This window comes from Neophocaena asiaeorientalis, unplaced genomic scaffold (assembly GCF_003031525.2).
Source record: "Neophocaena asiaeorientalis asiaeorientalis breed wild unplaced genomic scaffold, Neophocaena_asiaeorientalis_V1.1 scaffold407, whole genome shotgun sequence".
Lineage (NCBI taxonomy): Eukaryota > Metazoa > Chordata > Mammalia > Artiodactyla > Phocoenidae > Neophocaena > Neophocaena asiaeorientalis.
This window is the reverse complement of record NW_020174060.1, coordinates 1,013,249-1,036,614: the sequence shown is the minus strand read 5'-3', so window position 1 is coordinate 1,036,614 and position 23,366 is coordinate 1,013,249. Positions and strand designations below refer to the sequence as shown.

General features: G+C 41.7%; 1 protein-coding gene across 1 annotated transcript in view; it reads left to right on the top strand.

Moving 5' to 3' along the window:
* RHEB (Ras homolog, mTORC1 binding) overlaps positions 1 to 23,366 on the top strand; it is a 47,955-nt gene that overhangs the window by 22,814 nt on the left and 1,775 nt on the right. Inside the window, exons 4-9 of the mRNA XM_024754507.1 lie at positions 4,595 to 4,666; positions 10,156 to 10,223; positions 16,746 to 16,828; positions 17,488 to 17,544; positions 17,657 to 17,704; positions 18,471 to 18,552. Coding sequence (XP_024610275.1) covers positions 4,595 to 4,666; positions 10,156 to 10,223; positions 16,746 to 16,828; positions 17,488 to 17,544; positions 17,657 to 17,704; positions 18,471 to 18,552 — 410 coding nt within the window. The remainder of the gene's footprint in view (positions 1 to 4,594; positions 4,667 to 10,155; positions 10,224 to 16,745; positions 16,829 to 17,487; positions 17,545 to 17,656; positions 17,705 to 18,470; positions 18,553 to 23,366) is intronic.

Genomic DNA, 23,366 nt, shown 5'->3' with positions numbered 1-23,366 from the left:
GGTGACGGCACTGGGAAGACACACCACCTGCTTATTGATTGGTTCATGGGAGGTGCAGGGTTGGAGGTGGAGTCGTCTGGGTGTTTCACGTCGTGCTCAGGAGGTGGTTGCTGAAGTGTGTGGAGGTGGTTGTTATTGGCGGCAAGACCCCATAAGCTTGGAAGCTGAACTGTTAGTCAGTTCGTCCGCATGGACATCGAAGTCCCGTAAGGCAAGCTTGAGGACTCAAGGTAAAAATGAAAGCAGTTCTTGGGATGGGTTGTATGCTAGGTGCATGACGTTAGTCCTGATGGACCCTTCTGCCCAACGATTTGATAGCCTAGCAGAGTGAAACCTACTCCGCCCCATTTTATCCCCGTGAACAAGTGACTGTCTGCTGTTCCAGAGGGTGGTGGTTTAGGGGTGGGGAGTGATGTATAAGTAATTTCTTTTCTTTATGGAGAATAAGCATGAAAAGTTGTTCAAAATTAATCTGAAAAGTATTAAAACATTTGTATAAATAGTGCCTATTTTATAACAATTGTGAAGTGTGAGAGATTCAGTTAACGACCTTGAAGGTATATCTTCTGTTGTGGAAATACTGGGTGAAAAAACTTACTGTGCTAAATTACCATTGCAAAAAATATATATATGACAATGCTGTTTTCAGCTGGTAAAAGTTCAGAAGAAACTTTTTAAAAATAATTTTTATGACTTTTAAAACTAAGGCGGTTCTTAGTTTGGAGGGAAAATATTTGGAAGTTAATTGTGGGATATTGAGATATATTTTCCAACCTCTCATAGTACTGTTATATCATAAAACGAGTGATTTATGTCTGTGTTGGTAAACACACATCTGGGCACGTGCTGCTTTTCCACTTATTTCAGATCACTCCTATATTGCTTTCGTGTAACATTTCTCCAGAGTTGATCTGGAGTTGAGATTCTCTTCAGACGGTACAAATCAATGCACCTTTCGAGAGCATGATCATTGTTGAAACATCTTCAAGAAATAACTAGTGTTTCAGAATCTGAATTTGATAAGGACAAAAGCCAAATAAATGTATGAACTTATTATGAGGGGAAAATTTTTAAAGGTGCTCAAGTAAAGAACATAATTTGCTGTAGATCAACAAAGTCGTTTGTAGCTGCTGCAAGCAAACTGCTTGCGAAACTTGATCAAAGAGCCGAATTGCTGCTTTGGAGGATGAGGATGGTAAGGACGTCTCTGAAAGCCAGAAATTACTAGAACCAGGACTGAGAACACTATGAGCAGTGGGCTTTATTTACTAAGAATAATTATCATTTAGTGCTGACTCGTAAAGATTTCAGCACTAGTTGTCTTCTATATAATTCTACTTTTTAATGGAAACCGTAGAGAACCACTGTGTCAAGTCTGCAAATGTAGCCTCCCTGTCCCTTCTTAATTTAAGTAATTAATGATCTCCCTTAGGGGGGAGTCCAAGGATGAGAGCCCCAAGGGAGACCTAGCTTTTCTTCAGTCCTGCTTCTGCTGATGAATAATCCCTTTTTCCGAGGACCAGTCTGATCGGGAGGTCCAGCTTGCCCCCTGAGGAGCTGCAGTTTTAAATCTTGTGTCCCAGTTACTTGTGCAGGTGATAGTTTGCTGTCAACCTGCATTGTGATTTGGGTTGAACTACATTGTCTGCTTTTGCCAGAATAATTACTTGTGTTTTCAAGTTGAATGTCCATTTAGCCTGTCAAATAATTTATGCCCTTTATAAAGGTACAAATGAGGAGCTCTTCTTGGGATATGCGCCAATAATTGTATTTTTAAGTGTGGTCCAGTTGTTATCTATAACTCCATCTTTGCACTTTATCTCATGCTGTCTTGTTTACTGTGTGTAACTTGCTTTTGGTTGTGGCTTCTGAAATTTCACCTGATCAGTCCTGAGGCTATTCTCCCCCTCCCCTCACCCCTGCAAGTAAGGCTGTTGAGATTTAGCTGGTGCCAGTACATAATAGTTTGTTACCGCCTAATCCAGTGTTTCCTACTGGTTTCCCTCCTCTTTGGGGGAACTTGGTATGTATATCACACCCTCTTTCTTTCACTATTTTTAATCCAGTTCTGCTTTTTAAAAGTTTTAAAAATCATTTTAAATTCCTTTTGTTTTTAATTCTTCAAAGGCTCTAAAGAAGTTTATTTTCTTTCTAAAATTTTTCAGTTTTGCTAACTTACAAAAGAGGGTTTTTTCCCTTGCTGCTTTCATTACATAAAATAGCTTTGCTGTATTTTGAGCTAAATGTTCCTTTATGGGCTAGCTTATATAACATGGTTCCTTTTGAGCACAATCCGTTTGAAGTGTGTGGCGTTCCTGGACTACCACTGTATCCCTATGTCACAGGCAGGCCCGTGCTCAGACACCAGCACAGACTAGAACTGTGTTTCCTAGTCATGTGTATAAATTGACACCTTCTGTAGTATCTGAGTGTGCCCTTCAGAGGTCTGAGCCCACATGTCTACAGTGTGTTGGGCACTGCGCTGGTCTTGGTAGACTAATTAGTGAAAGAGAATTTCAGATAACTTTAAGCACTAAAAAGAAATAAAACAAGGCGGCTATGAGAGAGTGACTGTGAGGGAGCTGGCGCCACCTTCGGTTGGGCGGTCTCGGAGAAGGGACGTTTGAGCGGAGGCCAGAATAACGATAAAAGGGAGTCTGTACATTCAGAGATGGGGGGTGGCCGGGACAAAGGCACAAAGGCGGGCAGGAACTTGGCAGGGATAGAAGGATGTGACTGGAGCCTGGGAGGGCCCGGGAGGAGGAGGGAGGGCAGCAGATGAGGTAGGGAAGGGGGCAGAGCAGGGAACCCGCGGGGAGAGCCCGGGATCGTGCGCAGGGTTAGGAGCTGGGGGTTATTCTGATGGCGGTGAGGATTTTAAGCAGGGAAGTAACATTTAATTTTCAAAAGCTCTTGTAGGCTGCTTTGTAGAGAAGGATTTCAGTTGTTCGTCATTCTGGAGACGCTCTGAACAGTGCTTAGCTGCTCATGAGGAGGGGGCAGTCCTGCCAACTTGGGGCTTTTCTCGTTGCCTCCCCGCAGCCCCTACTTATAAGCTCGCGTATTAGTTAATTTGAGTGTATGGGGACTGCCCTCGGTGTGAAAACACTGTGCCCCCTGTGGACCGCACCTCTCCGTGGTCTGGAGGAGGACAGGCCCAACCCAAACCCCAGGAGCGTAAAACTGGTTTTACCAAACCTCTCTCCTTCGTTCTCCCTGCGCCTCCTTTGAGATGGAAGTTCCGTGAGACACGGCGAGCATGTAGTGTGTGCTTAATAATGATCTGAGGACGCGTGAGAGAAGGAAGGGTTTGGGGTGAAATTAGGGCGGGACCACTTCCTATTTCCTGCTGATAAAATCAGTCTGCCCTTCGTATTCGCCCCACATCCGGGGGTCAACCAGCCTCGGATGGAAAATATGGTGGGTGGGGGCAGAAAGCTCCGAAAGGCAGAATTGAATTCATTGCACGCCGGCAGCTGTTTACATGGCATTTGCATTGTACCTACTGGGTATTATAAGTGATCTAGAGATTCAGAAGTATGTGGGGAAATGCGCTAGGTTGTATGCAAATGCTACGCCTTTTTTTGTGTGTGGTATAGTTGATTTACAACCTTGTGTTAGTTTCAGGTGTACAGCAAAGTGATTCAGTTATGCATATATATTATTTTTCATATTCTTGCCCATTATGGTTTATCACAGGATATTGATTGTAGTTCTCTGTGCTATACAGTGGGACCTTGTTGTTTATCTGTTTAGCAGTATATATCTGCTGATCCCAAGCTCCTAATTTATCCCTCCCCCCACCTTCCCCCTTTGGTAACCATAAATTTGTTTTCTGTGTCTGTGAGTCTGTTTCTGTTTTGTAAATAAGTTCATTAATATTACACTGTTTTATGTAAGGGACTTGAGTATCCTCGGATTTTGGTGTCTGAGGGGAGGGATGGCTGTAATGTGGCCTGTGTTCTTGCAGTGTTTCTTCACAGGGTATCCTCTTCTAAAGTCCTCCACTAGAAATTTACTGACAACAGGAGGGTGAGGACTTGGGGCTCTGATTCTTGATTTGTTAACATACAGGCTCAACTATTACTGGTGATTTTGTGAAGTCAGAGCATTTCTTTATTGTCTTCTGTGTGCCAGACATTGTGAGGCCTTCAATATTGAATGATTGAGAGAGAATTTCTACCTTGAAGAAGTTTTAAAAACCGACTTTTATCACATACTTGCAGATTATCCTCTTTAAAAACTACTTGGTAACACTTATAACAGCCATAAGTGAAGAGCCGAAAGAAACTGATCATGCTTTATTAATTTTGAGTTCAAAATTAATAGCCATATTTCAGGGACACCAGAGGAAATTAGCTTAAACCTTATTTAAGAGTTTGTTAACTTTTGACAAACTATATGATATGCCTACTGGTCAGTACTGTTTGTTAATGTCACAGACATGTGTAATTCATAATAGTGTAATTGCTTGAATTCCTGTAGTATATATGGAATTTATCTCCATTTAGAGTATTTCTTGGTAAAATAGTAGAATTAAAGTTTTTTTACCCTAATATGCCAGTGCGTACTCAGCTATTGCTCTCTTTTATAGGGAAATCCTCATTGACGATTCAGTTTGTTGAAGGCCAATTTGTTGATTCCTACGATCCAACCATAGAAAACAGTAAGTATTGTTTTCAAGGATTTATAAACTGAGAAGCCTGCTTTTTGCCTACAAACAGCCACTGTGTATTCCTGGAGGCTTTGATTGCAGGGGTTATTCAGTTAAACCTACAGATCTCCAACTGGGGGCCCAAAAAAGCTTCCAAAAGCTTTACCCACTTTACACTGAATGAATTTTATTCAGTGTCTGGGTCCCACCATCTAGAAATTGTTATTCATCTCCATAGGAATCCATTTTTACATTGGAACCTCATATTAGAGATGCTGCTTTAAGAAAACAAGTAGAGAGCAGAATCTTTTTCTTTTTTCTTTTTTCCTTCTCAACAGTAGCCCTTCTTAGGGATTCCAAGCTTAAAAAGAAAGGATGAACACACTCCAGATCCTTTGTACCTTACTCTTGTAGAAGTGCTAGTCCCCCAACCCTTTCTAGTTCTAAAGACTTGAGAGGAGGCTGTGGAGAAAAGAGCTGTCGGGGATTGGAGAGAGCCCTCGCAGCATTTCCTGAGAAGTTGGCTCCAAAGCCTATTGGCATTTCAGGCCATGTGCAGAAGAAAGCACCCAAGACCAGAACCAGTCACAGCCTTTACCCTGTCTAGTTTCAGTCCATGGTTTCAGAATCTTCCTGAAGGATTCTAGGACTACGACACAAGTCTTGATTCTAGGGATCGTGGAAGAGAACCTGAAACACTTCCATCCAGGGAAGCTGGTCTTGTTTTGTGCTATCTTAGAACCCTAGGTAGGCCCTGGAACCAGTCTTCTTAGTTTCTGGGCACCAGGACTTACCCAGGATTTATCACCAGGAGCACATAGATTTAAACGTGGGATTCATCAAACCCTGATTGGTATGTTAGACATGAAGCCGACTTAACAGCCAGGTTCATGGACTTTAACAGCTAGATTCACAGACTTCACCTGCCCAAAGCTTGCAAGAGAGAGACTTAAGAAGAAGCTTACAACAGGGGGGTGGACAAACTACGGCCTGCAGGTCACAAAGGCCCCACTGCCTTTTTGTACAGCCCATGAGCAAAGAATGGTTTTTACATTTTTAATATTTGAAAAGGAATAATGTTTGTGACATGTGAGTGTTCTGTGAATTTTAGATTTCGGCACCCTAGAGTTTTATCAGAACACGGCCCTGCTTGTTCCCTTACACTATACTGTCTATGGCTGTCTTTGCTCTACCGTAGCAGAGCTGTTGAGTAGTTGCCGCATAGACCATATGGCCCACAAAGCCTAAGATAGTTACTGTCTGGCCCTTTTCTGGAAGAGTTTGGCAGCTTCTGGCTTAAAATATTCAGCTGTCCTTCGTGTCCTGGTGTGCTGGTGGCAGGGGAGGAAAGCTGTTGGTTGCTAAGCTAACTCTGGGAAGAGAGTTTGAAGTAAGCCCTGCCGCTCTCGGGGGGAGGAGTCCTGCCCTCACGCGGTGTTGATTCGTTAGCTGGCACGTGGTGGTCTGCCGGTGTGCGGGGCAGACTCATTTTAATGCTACCTGAACAGGTTCGGTTGTCCGCCACTGCGATAAGAACAGAAGAAAGCCGTGTTCTTGCCCTTAATATTTGCTGTATGTAGCAGTTTTTAATTTTGTGTCCTTAAAGAGATAAGGTTCATTTGGGAATTTTAGTCATAGAACAGTAGAAGATAGTTTTCATGGTAAGCTCTGCCCATAAAAGTGGTTCTTATAATTGTGTATCTTTGTGCTATTTAAAATTGAGTTGGAAGGAGAGTCATGGTGTTGAATATAGATGCATTTTCTTTATATGTAAGGAATGGACCCAGTGAAAGTACAACTTTCTTACCTTGATAGTATCTCAAAAACATAATGATATGACCCTACTTTGAAGGCTGTGAGCATCAACTTGAATCATGATTTTAACGTTTACCTGTCTAACACTTACTGTTAAATAGTAAAGAATGAATTAACAGTATTTATTAAATCTTTAGACAAGAGCAGAATTTACTGTCAAGGGTATGTGAATCCCTTAAAAGTTCATGAGACATATACAGACATCACATTCCATTTACCAGGCTTCTGACCGTCTAACAAAGGGCAGAAATCCTTCCTCCACCCTTTCCCCCATGATTTAGTAGAAAAACATTGTTCAGAGATAACAAGGATTGAGAAAGGGAGTAGTTATCATAAACTCACTGCTAGCTAGCAACATAAGTGAATGGGTAGTTTTATGGTTTTAAAAAACACAGTACTCTGTAAATCTGGGGATTCTTTTTACACTTAACTTTATAATATAGAACAGGTTGTTTCTATCAAACGTTCGGTAGTAACACGTCTCTGTGGAGTATCACTGCAAAAGCAAAAATGCGACTATGTCATCTTCTTTTAACACAGCGGTATAGGAGAATAATATCAATGAAACCATAATAATATTTTCTAGTTTGGGGAAATTTCTAGACCAAATACTGCTATGCAGATGTAGCTTTTTTATATACTGTAGTAATAATCTCACAACTCATGCAAACTAAATTGATATGATGACATTTAACTAATGGTGGTTTATAATTTAAAGGAAAAAATAGCAGGTCACAGTTTCTGCCATCTCAAGGTAGCCCTGTTGATGAATTAATAGAGCTGCTCTCAGAAAGTTGGGGAATTCTCATTAGGAGTCTTGCAGCATTATCAAGCATTGCATGGTGGGTAGACTTCTCAGTAGGATATGAATTAGGAGTTCTCAATACACTTTAGTAATACAAATCTTACTTTGTGAATATCCAGTTTTAGAAATCTCTTATTACCTTGCTTATTAGTAGGTTTAACTAGTAAGTGGCTATTAGTCTGCTTAGGGCAGTCTCAGGGTTTTAGGTTGGAAATTGGATTAATTTCTCCAGTGATTGAAAAAGGGAGGGAGAGAGGAAAGTGATACCAGGAGAGAGCCAGCTTTGCCTTTCTACACAAGGATGGCGTAGGAGAATCTGTTCCTGGTTTATGGAACTGACAGACGTACCTCTCATTACACTTCGCTTTTTCCTATAGTAACAAGAAGAGGCAGTTTTCCTGTGGCAGATGGAAGGTCTTCAATTTCATTTCACTGCCGTGTGTAGGAGGATTTACATCCTTTTTAAAGGCAACGAAATACTAAAACGTTTATTAATATCTTATTTCTTGTATGCCTCTTCCCTCACTAGCCAGTACTCCCCCAGCCTCCTTGGCTGAATTTTCGTTGTTTTTCTGACCCGGCATCGCAGGTGCCCCTCTGGCTCTCTCTGAACTTGCTTTCTTGTGATCCTCGCTCTCCAAGAACTTGCTGGGCTCACCACGGCCCCCAGCCTCTCCTCTCCCCTGAACTGGTATTTCGTGGGCTTTCCAACTGAACCTACCTAAACCCAGGCCCTGCTCCCTCCCTCTCCCCTCCCCCTGTGCTGCACCTGCAGGCTTTCCCTCTGTTGATTGATGGTAAATCGTGCGTTTGCTCAGGCCAAAAACTTTGGAGTCATCCTGATCTCCGTTCTCTCACACCTACTTCCAGTCAATCAGAAAACCCTTTTGGTTCTACCTGTGCATTACATCCAGAATCCACCGTTTCTCACACCTCCGTCTCCGTCCCTCTAGTCCAGGCCACCGTCATCCTTTGTTCACGATAGTCTATGTAGCCACTATACTGTGGGCTCCTACTGATGTTCCGTATCCATTTTTGTCCGTTTCATTTATTCACAGCATAGCCAGAGTGATCTTTCTAAAATACAAATCAGACCGGGTTACTCCCTGCTCAAAACCCTTGGTTTTCCCATCACATTCTGAATAAAAACCTGCGGTCCTCACCGTGTCCTAATAACGTGTCCTGCCTCGTCTCCAGCCGTTCTCTCGCAGGCTCAGCTGCTTTGCCTTCTCATTTTTCCCTGCCTTTCTTACTTCTTCACTTGCAGTTTAGGCTCTGCCTGGATGCTTCTCACAGAGAAGACACCTGACTGTGTGTGTGTCTCGTTTGCCTCTCTGTCTGCTTCCTCCTCCTTTTACTGGGATGTCAGCTCACCGAGGCCAGAGACTCTGCAGTGTCTCGAGCACCTGGAACGATGCTGGTGGTGATCATGGGCACTCAAAAAATAGTTCTTGAATGAATGAATGTTTTGTTTCAATAACGCTTTCACAATAATTCCATTGTCCTTCACAACCACAACTACTTAGTGCTAATTGAAGGTTACAGGTTTGTTGCTCACCAGCGTCCCTTACAGAATTTTCATCGAGTCTAAGACGCACCTCTGATCTTACCTGACTGAGATGTCGTTGGGCATCCCAAGTTCAGAGAGGTTACAACGTGGGGGAAAAAAAATTCCAATAGAATTTTTTTTCTTAGAAATGATGAAAACAGTTTATATTGGGTACTCCCTATCTTGTTATATTCGGATTCAGTTTTCATCTAGTTTGACTATTTCAATAAAGTGATAATTTTCAGAAAGGGCACAAGAATGATATAAAGTGTGGCAATTGGCTTGAGTAGTCTGGTCTGTAATTTTCACTCCCCTGATTCTAGCAGCCCTGCCCACATCAGAAAAGTATGGTGCTACTATGAGTATCTTTGATTACTGCTTCTCTTTCAGCCATCCTTTCTCTCCCAGTGGAATTCATCATCCAGATAAGATTGCTCTCTCCTCCTTGTTAACGGTTTTCTCTCCTGATTTTCATCTGTCTCTTTTTGCTTTCTCTTTTGTCTGTGGGACAAAGTGGGCAAAAGTGGGTCCTCTCTCAGCTGTTCAAGGGATAGATTCTGTTGCCCGGCTCCAGTCAGGAGATTTGAAGACTCATTGTGAGTCAAGATGGCTGGGACGGGGTGTACGGAAGAAATCTGTTCCATTTCGTTATCAGGGTTCCAGATGGTTACTTTTTAATATCCTGTTACTTTCTTTCCTCTCCATTTGTTTGAAGTCTGTCTCCTTAGAACTGTGAATTTTCCCCAAGTTATTTGAGTCTGATTTCCCCCCAGATAGGGAAAGGTTGTTGTGACAAATTGCTTGCATCTTTCAGCTAAGTGGAGATGATGGCTTCACACAGAACATGTTCTGTTGCTGTCCTCTCTCAATAAAATTGCTAATTTTCTAGGTACTGAAAGTTCTTAGCACTTCAGTTAGTATCAGCTCTTCGTACTCTGGCACCAGACTTGCTATAAATTAATGACAAGTTGTGTGCTTTTGGTTCATTCTAGAACTCAGACTTTATGTGATATATTTCACTTTTTCACAAGAGGAAAAGACTGTCCACAGCTAGAGCATTCAGATCACTTTTACAAGATTCGAAGCGTTGCCTACTTTGTTTCTTTGGAAAAGGTTCAAGGTTTACCCAACATTGGTTTTAGGCAGTCAGCGTTGCTTAGTAAAATAATGGAAGTAGTGAACAGTCTATAAACTCAGATATTCTTTTTTGTTTTGTGGGATCTTTTTATGAGATTATTAAGGACTCTGCTTAATTGGTTGTCATTGTTTGAGCTTTCAGTGTTCCCAAGTTCATGTTTTTCTAGCTAATATTTAATTCCTTTTTCACTGTAGCTTTCACAAAATTGATCACAGTAAATGGACAAGAATATCATCTTCAACTTGTAGATACAGCTGGGCAGGTAAGTGTGTCAGAATCCCATATAGTGCACCCGACAGTCCTAGCCCTGCCACTGATGCTTAAACACAACGACACTGCCAAGAAAACCCCTCGTGATTTATGTGTGTTTGGATATTAACAGGCTGTCTACTTTGTCTTTTCTAAGACATTTACAGAAGTTTTTCAAATAATGAACTTGTTTTTCTACTGTAGAATTGTTTTAAATATATTCATCATAACGTTGTGACGGTTTATATTTATTAAAGGTTAGTAGTTCTCTATTTTCTAAAGGTTGATTCTGTATCAGAGAATCACATTAGCCCTTTTCCTCCCTTTGTAGTATGTATCCTCCTACGTTAAGAAGAGAAGTTGATGTTTTCTAGGGAAAGGGCCTGGGAAAGGCATAGGGCAGAAATGAGCTGGTTGTATTGGATCTATTATATGATTACAAGATTAAGGAGTGTCGGTCTCATTTGCTAGACAGTAACTGGCAAAGGTGAGTAACCCCCAAAAGAGGTATGCACAGGTTAATGTAGCAGTGATGTGGCGACTGGATCGCCAGAGGAATCAACTGGAAGCAAAGGGTGAAAGAAATTAAGAGAACTTGAAGGGAGCCAAGAGAACCCTTGTGACAGTGTACCTTCCCCCTTCCATGTCACCCAGTCCTGCTTTTCCTAGAAACCATTTTGTTCGGCTGATTTTATTACTGTTGACTGGAGGGTGGGGCATGTAAAGAAGCTGGGATGTCCCCTTGCATCTTATAACCGACAGAGGATCAGACTAGCAGGAGGGTGAGTGTAGGGTAGACTGGTCTGCCGTGTTAAATGGAGGCTTTTTTCTGGAACCTGGGGAAACTGGCATAGACCTAGAAAGATGTGGCCTGTCTTGCAGGTTTGGAATGAACTCCCTCTGCTTTATATTTTGAAGTGAACATAGAAGGAAAGTGTAAGCCCCCCTAGTGAAGCAAGAAAATAGCTGTATTGGGTCGTTTTAGCACTGGAGGAACCCTGGAGTTTCCATTCTGGAAGCTTCAAATAAAATAAGTCAGAAATGTGTATGTCAGAGAGCTGTAACATAAGTCATTCACTCAACATCCGCGGTGGATGTGCTGGGCTTTCGTCTTCAGACCTCATGGTGGTTTTCTTGGAGCAGAGTCATCCTAGGCTTTTACTCTACGGGGTACCTGCCTATTGATACAATGGGAGCCTGTTGGAACAAGGGAAATAACAGAAGTCTCCATTAGCGACTGACGACATAGAGGACGCAGCTTATCTTAGAAGTTAGTGTACGAAGAGCATCTGGGGTAGGACCTTGTTCTGGATTCTTAGTGTTGGTATTTTTTATAATAGTTCAGGCAATTGTGTAATTTATTACCTAAAACAAAACACTTCTAAGAGTGAAGGGGGGACACTGGTAACAGGCTGGGACAACAGGTATAAGCTGAGAGTGTCCTGGGTGAAGAAATATGGGAGTCTGACACTATCAAGATTTCGGTTTGGGACTTACCTGGTGGCGCAGCGGTTAGGAATCCTCCTGCCAATGCAGGGGACACGGGTTCGAGCCCTGTTCCGGGAAGATCCCACACACCGCAGAGCAACTAAGCCCGTGCGCCACAACTACTGAGCCTGTGCGCCACAACTACTGAGCCTGCGTGCCGCAACTACTGAAACCCACACGCCTAGAGCCCACGCTCCTCAACAAAGAGAAGCCACCGCAATGAGAAGCCTGTGCACCGCAATGAAGAGTAGCCCTGCTTGCCACAACTAGAGAAAGCCCACGTGCAGTGATGAAGACCCAACACAGCCATAAATAAATGTATGTACGTATGTATGTAACAATTTTTAAAAACCCATTAAAAAAAAGAATCCTCCTGCCAATGCAGGGGATACGGGTTCGATCCCTGGTCCAGGAAGATTCCACATGTCGCAGAGCAGCTAAGCCCATGTGCCACAACTACTGAGCCCGCGCGCTTAGAGCCCATGCACTGCAATGAAGAATAGCCCCCACTCGCCTCAACTAGAGAAAACCCTCACGCAGCAATGAAGACCCAACGCGGCCAAAAAAAAAAGATTTCAGTTTGCTTTTATATCTTAGTTTTGAATTTTCATTAAGCTCGTGGAAAGTAAGGGTAAGGATGCAGATTGATAAATCACTTTCATGTGACGTAACTATAGCAATTCATTTTATAATAGGCCAGAAGGAGAATCAGTATTTCGTAGTTGTTCGGAGCATGGGCTCTGCAGTCACACTGCCTGGATTTGAATCCTAGGTTTTCTTACTAACTCATTGACCTTGAGAAAAGTAACAAACTTTTCTGTGCCTCATACGTTTCATCTGTATAATGGTGATAACTGTGGTGCCTGCCTTCACAGGATTGTTACATGTTTTAGAGGTGATTTATGAGCTTCAAGAGAACGTGATCCTTACTTGTAGTTCTTTGATGCCACTGAGGCTAGAGCGGGGGCCTAGCATGGAAACTCAGTTGAGGTTCACAGTGGGAGTGGGAGTCGTGCAGGAATCTCTTATACTTGGAGGAGAGCTGTGTCCTCGAAAACATTTCTCTGGAGAGAAAATTCTTTATATTGACTCTCCTTATGAAAACAGAATGTGTGTTCCTCAGAGATTCTGTTTTGCTCTAAAGCATAAATGTACACTTGGACATCACACGCCTTTAACTGTTTTAATGATAGAGTAATATAAAGAATGACCCCAAAAGGATCAGAACTCTCAGGGAATGAGTGTACAGTGTGAGTATGCAAAGAGCATAGGTTAATTCCTGGCTCTGCTGTCTTGCTCTTTTGGGCTTTGTTACTGCTGGCTAAGAATATTGAGAATTTCTGCACAAAGTAAGTTCAGATTTAGCTACTTTGAATAATTTGTTCTCATTGCAGCTAATAGTTCCAAAAGGCTATATTCACAGCTGGGAGACCGTAAAAGGTTATGCTGGTATTTACAATTCACGATGGTGCAACAGGGGTGGTATTTCCTTATGCCACAGTCCTGCCCTCGTTCTGTAGAAATTGGATGAGATAACACTTATATTTACTGCTCTAAGAACTGTTTTTAAATCGGATTCATATCATGGGGTTGAGACTGCTGGTAGCAAGGAAAAATGATTATGATAGCAAGTACTGTTCATCTAGCAGTTTATTTTATACAGCTGATTTAATTGCCCAGCTAGGGATGATAAGGAACAGAGTGAGTGGATTATTTTTAGTTTGCTTGAAATATTTTGTTTTGACCTAATTTAAGTAAACTCAGTGACAAGTGGCTCAGAGACAGTCAATTTTAATGTCAAATTCCCTTTTAAAAAAAGTTTTAAATTCATTTAAAAAATAATACATGTACATGTAAATAAAATAACACCAAAAGGTAAATAGTCAAAATTAAATCTTTCCACTGTAGCTATCTTAGCTTCACTCCACCAAGAGTACCCCATTATCAGTTTCTAGTAAATGCTTCCAAGCTGTTTTATACGTGAACATGCAAATATAGTTTTAAACTATTTTTTTCTTTTCTACACAAAAAGTAGCGTGTCTCTATATCTCCATCTTGGAAATTATTCCGTATCAGTGTATACGGGCTCTTTTCTTCCCCCCATGGCTGCATAATGTCCCATTGTTTGGATACATCGTAATTCAACTATTGATCAGCAGTTAGGTTGTTTCCAGTCATGCCACCACCAGCAGTGCCACAGCCAGTATCTTGTGTTACTTTGGAAGGATGGTATGTATGTAAGAAAATGTCCTGGGTGTGGGATTGCTGGACCATAGGGTCACATTCTTGGCAGCAGTGAATAGGCGTGCCTGTTTCCCTACACCCTCGCCAACACGACGGGTTACCACATTTTTTGATATTTGCCAATCTGCTGGGTGAAAAAATAGTATCTCAGTGTCGTGTTTTTCTTCTTATGAAGGAATTTGATCATATTTTCCTGTGTTTGAGGGCATTTGTATTATATTTCCTCTCTGCACATTATCCTGTCTATTCATGTACTTCGCCCTTGTCTATTGGGAGGATGGTCTTTGCTTGTTGAGTTGAAAGATCACTTAATGTGTGAAGAAAATTAGCACTAGAAAATTAGCTACGGAACTTCCCTGACGTTCCAGTGGTAAAGAATCCACCTTCCAATGCAGGGGACGTGGGTTCAATCCCTGGTCGGGGAACTAAGATCCCACATCTGCAAGGCAGCTAAGCCTGCACACCGCAACTACTGAGCCCACGTGCCTCAACTAGAGAGCCCGCATGCTGCAAACTACAGAGCCCACGCACCACAACTAGAGAGAGAAAACCCACACACCACAACTAGAGAGAAGACTGCGCACCACGACGAAAGATCCCATGTGCCCCAACTAAGACCCGACGCAGCTAAAAAAATAAATAGATATACCTTAAAAAAAGAAAATTAGCTGCAGCGTTCTGTTTTATTTTCAGTCCGTCTTTTGTTTATGTTTTTTGTTTGGGAGGTTTTCAGCCATGAAGAACGTCTTCATTTTCATATGGTTGAATTTATTAATCTCTTTTTAACCAATACTGGTTTTTTAAAATTTTCCCATCCACTATGTACCTAGTTTCAGTTTTCATCTTCAGATCTTTTATTCCTCTGGAATACATTTTTGCTAAGGTTTGAGGTAGAGATCCAACTTAGCCATTTCCCCCCAGATGGCTCTGCATTTGTTCCCTGTACATTTTGTTGAGGGTTACTTTTTATCCTTACTGGTTTGAAATGCCAGTATTATCATATACCTACTTCCCATGACTATTTGGGTCTTTGTAGATTTCCGTGTCTGCTCCATTCATGAGCTAGTATTGCACTATTTTAATTACCGTAGCTTTATGGTTTCCACCCACCTGCCTCTGCAGTTGCTATTCTTTCTCCGGAAGTATATTTTTTATCAGGATTATCTTACATTTGTATATTAATTTAGGATTAATTAGTGGATACCCTTCTGATTCTACATATTCTTGCTGAAGACCATGGCACACACTTCCGCTGATTTAACTCTTATCTCTTGGGCGTATTTTAAGCTTTTCTTCAGATGGATCATATACTTTTATTTTCTTAGGCTTATTACTAGGAATTTTGTCCTTTTTGGTTGCTTTAAAGCTGAGGGTCTTTTTCCTGTGTTATACTTCATATTTTTTACACTGTACTTCTTGAATATGATTATACTTTTCTTTTTTCCCACATCTTCACTTCAGGAAAAAGGTAATTTGAACTTCGGGTCTGCTGTACCTGAGCCGGTGACTAAAATCATTTGAAATTTTGTTTTTAATCTGGGTCAAAAGATCTCTCGTTCCATTAACAACTTGTTTTTCAACATCAACACTAAAATGAATTCCACTTAATGAAAGTCGTACTATTAATGAAATCAAAGAAGGTTTTATTTTGCATATGTAGTAAGCTCTGTGATGTTGAAATGCTATTGTGATTAATGACTATAATATCAGAGAGTTGATAGTAAAACTTTACTTTTTTTTTAAGACACTTTAACATAGGGCAGTGCCTCAGGGCCATCATCGTAATCACGCTATGGAATTGCAGAGTTAACGGAGACAGTTACTTGATGTAGGGTGGCTTGCATGGTTTTTCTATAATAGTGCTGGGATGTGTGGTATAGTCACAATTATATTTCAACTGAGAGGGAAATGTTTGTACCGTACAGTGGCACTCTTGAGAGCTGCATTGACGTTACGCACGCTTGTAGTCTTTGATAATTCTGTATCTAGAGCAGCAGGGTTTTTCTTAAAGCATTGTAAAGCTGGTAGTAACAGGCTGTTTCATAATGTGCACCTTTCTTTCTGATTCCTGAAGGTGCTCAGTGTGTAGCTCATCTGATCCTAACAAGTCTGGATAGACTGCCTGAGTCCAGTGTTTCGTTTCTCTTCTCTCTTCCTCTTTTTCAAGTGCTGGTAGCAACCCACTAATGACTGGTACATTGGGCTCAGGCCGTTGTGACTCACGTGCAGAAAATAGGTGAAAATACACATTTATGGAATAAACTAGTAGCACTTGTGAATTTACTGAGAGGCCTAAGAGACTCTGGACTTCGAGGCCCATAAAGGAGAGGTGGTGGTGCTTTTCCCTTGATACAAGGTCACGGAACCAGTCTTTTCATTCCTTCCATCTTCTTCTCCCAGGAACTGCAGCAGACGTTAGCTGTCCCTCAGAAGTCTTAGAATAGGGGCTTCCCTGGTGGTCCAGTGGTTAGGACTCTGCGCTCCCAATGCAGGGGACATGGGTTTGATCCCTGGTTGGGGAATTAGGATCCTGCATTCTGCATGGCAAAAAGAAAGAGGGAAAGGGAGGGAGGGAGGGAGGGAGGGAGAAGAAAAGGTCTTAGAATAGCCTGGGTCATTTTTCAATATTGGCTCAAAGCATATTATTGCCCCCAAACCAGTCCTAAGTAAATCTTGAGTGTGTAGGCTATGTCTCTAGAATAACAGATTAATCCATTTTTTGTCCACTTTGATTTCTTTGACCATGTAGGTGATATGTGAGATTGCTTGTTACGCTACTCAAATGTAATTTCTTCTTTCACAGGATGAATATTCCATCTTTCCTCAGACATACTCCATAGATATTAATGGTTATATTCTTGTGTATTCTGTTACATCAATCAAAAGGTAAGGCCCGCTTCTGCTTGCTTGAGTTTATTTGCTGTGCTTAGATGGCATTAATCCTTCTATGAGATTATGCTGGAATTGGCAGTAGTAACAACTAGACTTTAATGGTTTTTAGTGGCTGTCTTGTGGAACAAACAGGTTGTTAAGGGCAAAAAACTTATCCCATTAGGTGTTCTCTTACACTGATGGAGTAAAAAACTCTGTTATTTCTTACCTCAGGCTGCCTAGCTGGATAGTGACTGAACATGATCTGAGCTTTTCTGCTGATTGCAATGGGAAATGCATTAATTGATTTACTTTCTGTGTGTTTTCACCGTATTAGTGTGGAGCATGGGCTGATTGCTAGGGCCCTCTCGCTAAGCAACATTCCGCAAATGTTTATTCAGAGATTAAATCAGCCCAGTTGTAGACTTTCCCATTTAAATATCTCACCTGTTCCACTTCGAATATTCTCAGTAAGGGCTGCTGAGTGTTGAATACACGCACGTGTGAAAAAGTGGTAGGAAAAAATAAAGGAATTCCTTGTGTTCGGTTTACTTTATATTAAAATGGTGAGTCTATGACATTTTCCATTTTTCCCACTATAAATATTACATAACAAACGTTTTAAAACATCGCCACTAAAATGGATGTCTGATTTTATGCTTTTTGTTTTATAGCTTTGAAGTGATCAAAGTTATCCATGGCAAACTGTTGGATATGGTGGGGAAAGTACAGTAAGTAGTAATAGTTTATCTCTTTTGTTAGATACTCATAATAGTATCTTCTGAACAATCAGATCAGGCACTGACTAGGGTACTTTGGCTTTTTTTTCTCTTGTATTAATAGGATACCTATTATGTTGGTTGGGAATAAGAAAGACCTACATATGGAAAGGTATGTAGCTTCTAAATACTGATTCATAAAGTCAAGTCTAAGACAATTTAGTCACTGAAGTTTCATTTTTAATTATTCTTATAGCAAGAATACTTTTAGCTGTAGCATATCCGTGTTTCCGTGTTCAGAAATGTGGCAGTGACTGTGCATCACAGAAGCAAAACTGCAGTAAAAATCTCAACCTGTCTCGGAAGATGTTTCCTCTTAGAAGAGAGCTCAAACACTATAGAAAATTATCTTTAGATTCTTTTACGTTACGGTTTTGCATAAAGCAGACTCTAAAAAGACGATGGTAGCAGTCATTTATTCAACAAATAGTTTTTTGAGTACCGGGCTTAGGATTAGAGCAGTGAACAGGGGAGGAGCCTGACACCTAGAGGAAGAGGCTCACTGGCTGAATTAACGCCTGCAGGACTGCACGGAGGGCCCTTTCGGGATTGCACCATCTTTGGGTGCTTGTAGCCGAGCTCGCTTCAAAATAATCAATTGCTGCAGACGCTGGAGTGTTGGCGTCCTGTTCTCCGAACTGTAAGAACTTGCTGGAGCAGGGGTAGCCACCCCATAAGGCAGTGTCTGCTCTGTTCCCCAGCTCAGGGGTAGCGGAAATGCTTCTCTGCATTTCCTACCGGGTGAGAATGTGAGCTGAGCATGCTCTGCTTCATAAGGAAAAAAACTGATTGAAGTGGAGCCTGTCTCATAAATCAGTTATAGATGTTTTTATAATAAAGGGCCAAGTACTTTAATTAGAATTTTCTTTTTCCATTAGGGTGATCAGTTATGAAGAAGGGAAAGCGTTAGCAGAATCTTGGAACGCAGCTTTTTTGGAGTCTTCTGCTAAAGAAAATCAGGTACGTGTTTTTTAAACTTCGTTTTGCCCTGCATCCCATCATTCATGGGCCTATGTTCCTCTCAGTCAGCATCTCACCACCATCTTCATCACTCCTGTTCAGTCTTCATCCTTCCACCATTTCTAATACCCATCTTTGGGTTGCTTTAGGACGATACTATTGATGTTTTAATTCAGTCAGTATTCTGCTTAAAATGGGACCTAGAATATTTGTAGGGTAAATAGAAATTAACAGTAAAGGCAATACTTCCTTTGAGAACATATAGTCTTATTTTTGTTTCATACTAAAGACTGGTACAGAAATAAGTCCAGGCATAGAAAAGAAACAAGAATGATCTCACATCACTTTGGCAATAATTTTGTACCCTTACCTCCCCCCTTTTCTGTTGGGTGGAACTGAGTTAGATGCGTGTGTTGTTTTAACACACAAACTGTTAAGAACCACTTTACAAGCATTTTTCCCAGTTTCAGCCCTGCAGATGTTCCTTTAAAAGGCATATCCGAGGAAGGATGTCACTTCTATTTCAGAAGGCTTCCCGTATCTCCTTCTCCCTTTTCCTCCGTGGCATTAATTTAGACCAGGAACATCCAAGCTTGTCTCCTGCTTCCATGAGTTCTCACCAGTGTATTTCTGTTTGCTGCCATTCACCTTCTGAAGCTACAAATCAGATGATGTCACCCTCAACTAAAACTGTCAGTGGGTTGCCCATCATCTGTAGAACAAACCCCAAAGCCCTAAGCACGATGCTGAGTGCGGTGTGTGATTCACTTTTCCGGTTTCTTCCTTCACTGTATCCCTGTACTCTTCAGTCGCACCAAATTCCTCCCACTTAATCAAATACAAGGGGTACTTCCAGATGCCTCCCCTTTACTCTCATTCTTCTCTGACTTGAAATATCCTTTCTCTAATTAACTACATACTTAAAGTATTTTCAACATGTGCTCTTGTTTGATCTTCCAATAAGATTAATTGGCTTTCATTTCTGTGAGGAAACTATAGTTCAGTGAGGGTGGGTGGCTTGATGTGGTTGAGGACAGTCAGCTGTTCTTCCCCAGCTCCGCCACCTTTCACCACTAAGACCCCAGTCCTCAGGGTTCTACTTAAATTCCACTTTCTCCTGGACCCCTGCATGATACGTCCAGCTAAAATTAATAGTAGCTTCTTCTCTCTTATCCCCTTTAATTTATTCTGAGATTCAAGGCCGTATCACTGGCCTTCATTTTCTCCATAATGTCCGGCACAGTGGTTTTATATCTACTAGGTGCTCGGTCAACCCAGGTATCCCTTGATAGGCAAATCTGTTTGTCCCTGTGTCCGCAGGTGAGAGAAGTTAAATCTGTACAATTGATTCCCGAGTTCCAGAGAGCAAGAGATTTATCTGCATCCATTTAGTGCAGAGAGTGAGAATTCAGATAAGAAGAGCTGAGATAGTAAGAGATACCTGTACTGCTTAATTGAATTAAATCAGACATTTATTGGGTGTCTGATCTATCCTTAAGATCATCCAGTTGAACTGTCTCATTTTAGAAGTGAGGCGTTTTAAGATCCAGAGAGGTAAATAACTTTTCTAAGGTCTATATTTCATATGGTATAAGAACTTGGACTAAATTTTAAATTTAACCCAAATTTAGTCCTCTCTCCTCTCCACCATGCTTTTCTGATGGATGGGAAGAGAGGGCATAACCAAAGTGTAATAGAGATTAGAGTGTTCCTGAGGGAGAGAGAGAGACCGTTCTGTATTAAAAAGTCTGTGTGTGAACCTTAAATGGAATCTGGTTCTAAAATCCCTCGTGTAAAAGACATTTTGGGTCAATTGGGGAGATTTGATTACGTTTTAGATATATTAGGGAAATGGTGTTAATTGTCTTAGGTGCAATGATGGTGTTGGGATTATGAAGAGAATATCCTTATTCTTGGAAAATGCAAACCATAGTATGTAGGGGCCAAGTTTCATAATGTCTGCAGCTTAGTTTCAGATGGGATAGATGCGGGGGATGGACAGAAGGAGAGCAAGCAGATATAGCAAAGATGTTAGCATTTGTTGAACTCAGATAGCAGGGCTCAGGGCTTATTATACAATTGTCCCCATTTTTCTGTATGCTTAAAAATTTGCATAACAAAAATTGGAAGGTGGTGAGAAGGTACAAACTTCCAGTTACAAAATAAAGAAGGATGTGATGTATAGCATGGCGACTATGGTTAACAATGTTGCATATTTGAAAACCGCTAAGAGTAGATCTTAAAAGTTCTCATCATAAGAAAAAAAAGTTTGTAACTATGTGTGACCAGCCTTATCGTGGTGATCATTTCACAGTATATACATACATCGTCATTATGTTGTACACCTAGAACAAATACATGCTATGTGACAACTGTCTCAATTAAAAAATGTTTTTGATGTGGAGGAGTGACGTTGAATGGCCCTAAGTTATCTTTGGTTCTGCTTTTGCTAACTTCGCTCCGTTGTGTTTCTCTTTGGTGAAAATCTGAGGATACTAAAACAATTATTCTGTTTGACTTTATAATTATGTAGGCATCATCACCAGTTTCACTATTCACGTAGGTTCACGTAGCCCCCGTGCATTGTGTGTTACTGTTCTGTGCGTCTCTGGCCGTTGCTTTGTTATTCCTTCCAGCATCCTCAAAGGTGTCGACACCTTATGGACCCTACCTCGAATGTAATTAAGAGGGATTGCTTAGCAAGGCGTGTCGTCTCAGGTTAATTTATCTTTTGAGAGTGACCTGTAATGGTACGCTTAGGGTATGTTATTAAACTACTTTTTGGTTGGAGGATGCAGGCCTTTTCTCTATCTAGTTTATGTTATACTTTACCGTAGCTTAAGATTTTTAATATGGTTCTGGATAGATTTACTTTTTAACAACCTTTTAGTTTCCTTTAGAAGGTAGGATACTGCCTTTTCAGTACCCATATAAAAGATGAAATTGTTCTCAAGGCTTAAAGTTAAAATGAAAAAATTCCAACTGCTGTAATTCTTTTAAAGTTTTGATAAATTTAGTAGATTTATGTGATATTAACCAAAACTCTAAAAGAAGGCAAGGGTGCAGTACAGTGACCTGAAACATCCCAGACAAGCCAGAAGATCAGATGACCCAACTCACTGTTGTCTCGGTTACTTTAGCACCTTCATCAGATGAACAAATACCTTATTCGTCGTGAAATAATCCTTAAAGGCAGAAAGATTCTTGTACCCAAGTTAGGTAAATACAGCGCTGATATGCGTATCCTTGGAAAGCAGCAGTCCTGACCAGCTGTCGAGACCCTTCTCAGCCCTCGGTTGTGGCTCTTGTGACACTGCTCACCTTGTTGAGCTGAAGACAGTTGGATCCTAAGCCCAGTGAGTTTCTGCCCATCGGGTGGGGAGAAGCCAAGTAATTCTAATCCCTTATGTTAGGAGGTGTGATTGATTCTAATCCACATGTATACTAGAGCGCTTACTACTCTTGGTCTAGGTAGTAGGAAGAGAGAGAATTTGTGTAGTAAAGAGACATCCACGTCAATAGTCACGTGATCAGAGACCAATCTTTGTGAACCGCTCAAATTTTTTATTGATAAATTTTCAAATGTAGCTTTGTATTACTTAGCAAAAATCCAGTATTTTAAAATAAACTGTCCTCAGTGGAGTTCAGTCAGACTTGTTGATTACAAAGTACACAGTGGTAAAAATTATCAAGTCCGTGAGAATACTGCACTTTGACTATTACTGAACTGTGGGATGTGTTTGCAGTTCTGGCTTATTTTCTGTGGAGGCCTTCACAAATTGTATTTCAGCAATTTGATGGAAGAGAATGCATTTTGTCAGAGTCAGATCACACAGGTAATCAAGGAGAATGCTAAGACTTATCTAGAAAGCCAGATTCCAGGCACACTCTATTTTTTTGTAAGAGTTTGGCATGCATCTTTCCACACATTTTTCTGTGCTTTTTTTTAGCTGTGTTGGGTCTTCATTGCTGCGCGCAGGCTTTCTCTAGTTGTGGTGAGCGGGGACTACTCTTGGTTGCGGTGCGCGGGCTTCTCATTGCGGTGGCTTCTCTTGTTGCGGAGCACAGGCTCTAGGCATGCAGGCTTCAGTAGTTGCGGCATGCATGCTCAGTAGTTGTGGCTCGCGTGCTCTAGAGCGCAGGCTCAGTAGTTGTGGCACGTGGGCTTAGTTGCTCCGTGGCATGTGGGATCTCCCTGACCAGGTCTCAAACCCGTGTCCCCTGCATTGGCAGGTGGATTCTAAACCACTGTGCCACCAGGGAAGCCCTGTGCTTTTTTTTTAGGATGAAATAAATAACAACTTGCCTGCATAGTCGTGGGAAAGGAGGGGAATTGGTAATGCAGAAAGGAGGGTGCTTGCTGAAGTCAGTGGCCTTGATTAGACAGGAGAGGTGGGCCTGGGGCTGGCTTGGGCTCACTTAGGGGTGCCTCCTTTGTGCCAGCAGGAAAGAGGGAAGCAGAGTAGAAGAGCCCAAATTCAAGGGCATGGTCATTGGTGGACGGAGTATGGAGAGTTCGCTTATGAATGCTGCTTCTGTTTTCCCAGTGAAATGTAGAACCCAGTCATCAGCCGAGGGTGAGAGCAGGGAAGAGGTTTAGCGATCCCAGTGGAAGGAAGAGGCATGACCCCTTCATTCTGGGGGCTGACTGGACCAGAGAAATGTGGTTGGGCTGCTGGGGCAGCAGGGGTCCCCTTTGGGTTCAGGGTCCTGGAGGTGTGTCCATGGGCTGTGTCCGCTGTGTGGCGCAGGCAGTGAGCAGGCAGACAGGTGGCAGGGAAGGGAGTCGGAGGCCGGTGACTGCCCTGGGGACG